This window comes from Cygnus olor, chromosome 1, assembly GCF_009769625.2.
Source record: "Cygnus olor isolate bCygOlo1 chromosome 1, bCygOlo1.pri.v2, whole genome shotgun sequence".
Taxonomy (NCBI): Eukaryota; Metazoa; Chordata; class Aves; order Anseriformes; family Anatidae; genus Cygnus; species Cygnus olor.
In genome coordinates this window covers 86,872,646-86,878,757 of record NC_049169.1, presented here as the reverse complement: position 1 = coordinate 86,878,757, position 6,112 = coordinate 86,872,646, and the positions used below count along the sequence as shown (strand labels likewise).

Genomic DNA, 6,112 nt, shown 5'->3' with positions numbered 1-6,112 from the left:
GCACTGGTACATCTTGCTCAGTGACAGATGCATCTCTGTAAACAGATGAGAACTAGAGGACAAAAAGGCCCATTAAAAATTAATATACTAATCATAGGGCATGAATTATAGCACATTCATGCTGGACACAGAGGGGACATCAGGGTATTGCATCTGAGAGGGAAGCGATGGAGCGTGGAGATGAGTGCACCTGAAGCGCACACATAAATCTCCCCGGCAGCTACCAAATGGGATGCTCACTTGTATTTGTCGGTGCAGCAGAGGTGTCCTGGAAAGGACTGGAGCACTGAACTGCTTGGTGCCGCTAAAAATTTACAGCCACAGCTCTTATAGCTCTCCCACAGCCAGTTTCTTCTTCCCTCCCAGCTCTCCATCTTTCACTACTCACCAGGAGAAAAAAATAGTAGCTAAGTGCCAGATTGCTTGGGGTTAGGTCAGGCAGGAGGAAAAATTGGAAACAGGATCTGAACCTTGCATCGTACCCGAGGGGAAGGAGAAGACCTGCAGAACTGTGTGAGAGCAGCTGCAGGTCCCCTGGGATTTGTTTTCTAATTAGTAACAAGCCCATTAACAAACTCTAGTTAGAGAGCTTTTCACTGAAATGGAAACTGCCTAAATTAGTAACCATCAGGCCTGACTTGGAACAAATCTGTCAGATCCCATGGATTTGCGCACAGCCCTCCTCCTGCAAAATAAGGGAAGCCTGGTAACAGGTTGAATCATGATCAAATGAAAAGATCTTGCTTTGAGAGTAGCATGTGCCTACTCTTCAAATCAAAACATCTAATTGTGCCCATTCTTAGTAAGTTTTTGGACTTTAATTGGCTCTATCAGCAAATGGAAATGGATCAAGTGGGGGAGCATTGGCAGAAAGTTCTTAAAAGTCACAGAGAAGACAGACGGTACCTTTTCATCAAAAGAAAAGAGCAATTACAAATAATAAAAAGAACATTTAAAACACAGATAAATAAATTTAAAAAAATAACTCAAACTCAACAGTAGAGGATGCCACCGAAGAGAAACTGGATGCTTTCACAGATAAAAGCGTTCAGGCAGGCTATAATTCATGAAAATAATTTAAAAACGATTTAGTCCTGGGTTTTGAAGACAAAATCAATCTGTATTTAGGCTGGGCAGATCACCTCATGCCTGCCCTCTGTGCTGTTCCCTGTACTTCGGCTGAGGTCTCTCAAAGCGACGTGACCAGACCGGGAGGAATGCGGGCTCTGACCTAAGCCGTGCTAACTGGCACCTTGTTTTTTGACAGCGCTGTCAAGCAGTGACATGAAACAGTGAAGCACAGAGGGAGGATTCCCAAGGATTTGGTGGTCTTTGCATTAGGTTCACTGACTCTATGAATAATAGGCCCCAGCCTCACAGACTGAAACTGACTCGGTGGTATCTTTCCATACAAAAACGATTTTGCAGACATCACCACTCAGCTTTCCAAGACAATGTCTCTGAGCAGATTCTCCCATCCCTTGCACACAAGCACACACACCTCCAATGATATCTATTTTAAACGCTTATTTCTGGAATTTCCTCCTCAAAATCATCCTCTAGGGTGTTCTCAAAGTGTTTAAGACATACACAGTATTCTACCTTAAGGTTTTATGGAAACAACATTTATCTACTGCTTACAAAGATTTTACTATTAAAGGTAAGGCAGGACGATGTCCTTAGTGAACCTCATCCTGCCTCCGCCAGGGGAAGAAGGCATAAAGGGAAGGAGTTTAGGCAGATAACTGTTTCAACAGGCTCAGCATCTCCGACATTTAATCAGGAGAATGCTTCCTACAGCGACCATCTGCCCAAGCTTCAAGACACCAAATTATTTGCCAGGAATCATAGCAGCACAGCAAAGGAGTCGCTTTTGATGCTTGCAGCAATCCTAAGAAATATCCTTCTAAGAGACATTCCATATATCTAGAATTCTATATACTATAAAAGTGAGTTCAATTACATCTGAACCTTGGCTTTAGATAATGGCTCTTTGTTTTAATCAATTTTCTTCCTGGGATGTAAAGATTTACAGCAAGCTATTGCAGGAGAGAAAGGCAGCAGAATAGGGGAAGAGCAGCTTGAGCAGACTGACAATCTTCAGTTCACTTAGCAGGAAAATAAGATGCACCCCAAATTCTCACTCACCATCCTGTCCATCAAATGTCGGCTCTTAATATGGTAATTAGAAACTAGAAATTTTTGATATGTATCTCTCAGCATCCAGCTAAAAGAACTGGTCAGCTGATGTGTAACAAGAGCATTATGGCCTGCTACTGGTGGGTCTTTTCCTCTCATTGAATTTACTGAAAGGAAGAACAATGGTCCCAGGCATTGTATCACCATGGTGGTTACCAAATCGGCGTGAAGTAGACATCCACCGATTTTCGTTTCTACACGCAAACGAGTGGTTGTACACGTACAGATGCGGCTCGAGTGGCAGCGCTAGGGGGAGCTCCAGCGACATCACCGACCTCAAAGGCCCGTGTCCAAAACCAGACCCAGACCATCAGGTTGCCTCCGGAGTTGTGAGGTTTGGGATTGTGGGATGGTTTGATGTTTTTATACTTGTTTGATTGCTTCTGTGTACGCTTGAATAATATTTTCAAGTTTTTCCTTTGTTGCTACAAACATTAGAAATTTGCCACTGTCCCTCCAGCTCCTGCCACCAAGTCCTATTATTCATAGAATCACTGAATATCCCAAGTTGGAAGGGAGCTGGCAAGGATCATTGAGTTCAACTCCTGGCCAACTCCTGGTCCAACTCACAGAACCACCCAAAAATCAAAACCTGTGTCTGAGAGCATTGTCCAAACCCTTCTTGAGCTCTGGCAGGCTCGGTGCTGTGACCACTGCCCTGGGGAGCCTGTCCCAGTGCCCGACCACCCTCTGGGTGCAGAACCTTTCCCTAACACCCAGCCTGACCCTCCCCTGTCCCAGCTCCATGCCGTTCCCTCGGGTCCTGTCGCTGTCCCCAGAGAGCAGAGCTCAGCGCCTGCCCCTCCGCTCCCCTCGTGAGGGAGCTGCAGGTCGCCATGAGGCCTCCCCCAACCATTATTGCATGCTTCTAGGAATGGAGACCTAGACCAATTTGCCTAAAGGGTTATGAAAAAGAAAACAAACACAGTGGATATCTTAGTTTAAGAAAAACTGCTTGAAAAGCTTCACTGAAGTTTGAAAAATGTTTCAAGTATTAAACTTTTGCGCTTATTGAGGTTCAACCCTCCTTTTAATTAGTAAACCCACATCTAAGCATCTGTAAAATAATAATTAGCCTTTGAATAAACAAGAGACCTTCTGACAATAACATGCTTATTGGAGATCTCTGGAAAAAATACTCACAAAATTTTTGCTTTTGTTCTGTTTTGTACAGTCTTCGCTGGCAATTGCTAAGACTAAAGCAAAAGCAGCAGAAGCAGCTTTTCTATTTTTAGAAACAAAGACATCCAAAGTGATGATTTATAAAACCTCTCTTGTAAAGACAAAAGCTGTCATTTCCATGCATTTACTTGAGAGAAAAAAAAATGAATTATATGTAATATGTATACACGTTTCAAAGAGATGGTTTGACTCTATACACAATTAACTGGTTAAAGAACTGACAGATTTTTACAATACATCTTTACAAGGCAATGGACCAAGAAGGGCCACAAAAAATTCTCCCTGAGGAAAGACACTGAATTTGATAAAGCCCCGCAAAATTTTCAATCTGTGAGGAAAGAAGAAGAAAACGCAGCACAGCAGGGGGAGTGTTTTAGAAATTAAAGCCAAGGTCTGCTGCTTGCAACTTTTGCATTAGCTTGTTTTCAAAAGGCAAAAGTTATTAATTTCTACAAAGAACCTCAAGCTTCAGTAGGAACACCACTGTCAACCATTTTGGAAGAAGATACATCTCAAGTATTGTCTTCAGAGGCTCACCTATAGAAGGCCTAACAACTACACCAAACACTGTGCTGTTGTGTTTCCTTCACAGAAATGCTCCAGACTCCTTGCTGTGGAAGATGTCCACCACGGTGACAGATGCCATGCAGAACAGAAACACAGCTCTGTTCCTCTCACAGCTAGCAGCTAGACCAGAGCAGACAACCCCACTAATATACACACCAGGTATGCTACATATAGCTACTGTATAGTTCTTTAAATCGAATGAAATGAGTGCTGTGTTCTGTTATAGAAATTTAAGGCTAATTTATATTTGATAGTAAAAATATTCCTCAGTGCTACGAGCAGTAAGATGTGCAAGGTTCTAGACCACTGTGTTTCCACCACAACCGTTAAAAAAAAAAAAAAAAAAAAGGAGGGGGCATATAACAAAATCATGGAATATTCTTCCTTTTCTTGCTGGTCTGAAAATGGTTGTCCAACGCAATACATCCTGAGGAGAAACTCATGTTTTGTTCCTTCCTCCAACACCAAGGCCACTTAGACAACCTTTCTCCTTTTGTCACCAGTAAAGAGAAACACCCATACCAGAGATTACTTTCACTCCATGCCTTAAACAAAACAACTTACCTTGATTTCTCTCACTCTGCCTTGCTCATGGGTAGATACACTCTCAAAATGCTCACCAAATTCGCATCCCCTGTTGCACTCACCTCCTCTGGGTGTGAAGTTTCCCATTTTCCACAACTCTCCAGTGTTCTGTAACATCCAGTTTTCTCAGCACCCTCTGCCTCCAAAATATTTCCCCCCCCCAAATATTTCTTAATTTTCTAGTTTCACTTTGGATCGCTTTTAAAGCTTTTATACTTTGCTCTTCCTCACTAATTTCATGTATTCCCCAGACCAACTTTTCTTCTCAACTAGTTTAATTCCTTTAAAAATACAAAAAAGTTAAAAAATCCCTATCCATCTCCTTGCTCTTCTCCTCCTCGTGTTGTTCTTCCCTCACCCTTTTGCTACCACTTGGGTTTCATGTAATTCCCATTTATTTTGCCTCACAAACCTCTCTCTCTCTCCAACTCAAACGCTTAGTTTTCCCATTTCCCTCTATTTCTGTAATTTATATCCTTTCTCCACATCTTTTTAACATGCCTGCACTGTAAGACTCAGGGTGCAAAGTCTCCCACTCTGGTGAGAGAGTGAGAGATGACCCATCTGATTTATAATCCTTCTCGGCATTCCCCAATTCCTCCTGATGGAGCCTCTTGGCACCTGCATCCTTGGCAACAACAGCCATTAAGCAAAGCTGCTCTGTTCCACGTTCTTTTTTCTTCCTTCACTTCCTCTTCTCCACTGCCATCTAAAGCATACGGAGGATGGTTATGGTTTGGTACCTTTGTGACTGAACTACCTTGCATCCCAAACAACTACTCCCAGGAAGTAACAGAGGAATTTCCAAATTCACATTCCTCTAGATAATCTATACTACATTTTCTCTGTTCTATATCCAATGGACATTAAGGTAAATCTGCCATTGTTGCAAAGAATGCATGCTCAGACCTATCAGTGAAACAGAACTATTTCACCAGCACTACCGATTCAAGCATGGAGAGTATGAAGTGGCACTATACTAAGACTCACAGAGAGAGAGTTTTGTGTATGTATGTGTGGGTACAATGGGGATAATGAGGATATAATTACAAGCTGATAAATCGATGGTTGAACAAAGAGAAAACACGGCACTACTTAAAACAACCAAATCTTTTAATTAGAAAGCAACAAACATGCAAACAGCAGGTATAGAAATTTATTTGAACCAACGTTTTTACTATAATGAAAGTTACTTGAAAACATTGATCCAAGCTCCCACATTTGCAGGTTAAGGAAAATATTGCACTTTGCATCTTCTAGCACCCCTCATACATGGCAAAACATTTTAAAAACATTTTTGCTTATTTTACTTGCACACTCTCCCAAAGTCATGCACACGGTCATTCAAAAACAAAAGGTTAGGTTATCCAAAAGCAATACCTTAGAATTGCACTAAAGCTCTGTAAGGAAAAATATAATTAATGTCTTATACAAATTCCATTAACGTCTAGGTGCTTGCACACAACTGCCAGTTACTCTTCATCTTCATTTTCATTCTCCTGACCAGATCCTTCTGATCTGTCACCTTCCAATCGGTCTGTAAGGCACAGAGAAGATTTAGTAAAGAGAACTTCTGAAG

The 6,112-nt window shown here is 41.8% G+C and overlaps 1 protein-coding gene across 13 annotated transcripts in view; it reads right to left on the bottom strand.

Annotated features, from left to right (window-relative positions):
- Window positions 1-5,632: 5,632 nt before the first annotated feature.
- The window catches only part of DCAF6 (DDB1 and CUL4 associated factor 6), an 83,493-nt gene continuing 83,013 nt past the window's right edge, over window positions 5,633-6,112 (bottom strand). For all 13 annotated transcript variants that reach the window (XM_040567586.1, XM_040567589.1, XM_040567600.1 and 10 more), the window contains one exon: window positions 5,633-6,070. In XM_040567586.1, the coding sequence (XP_040423520.1) occupies window positions 6,006-6,070 (65 nt within the window). In that variant the 3' untranslated portion in view covers window positions 5,633-6,005. The remainder of the gene's footprint in view (window positions 6,071-6,112) is intronic.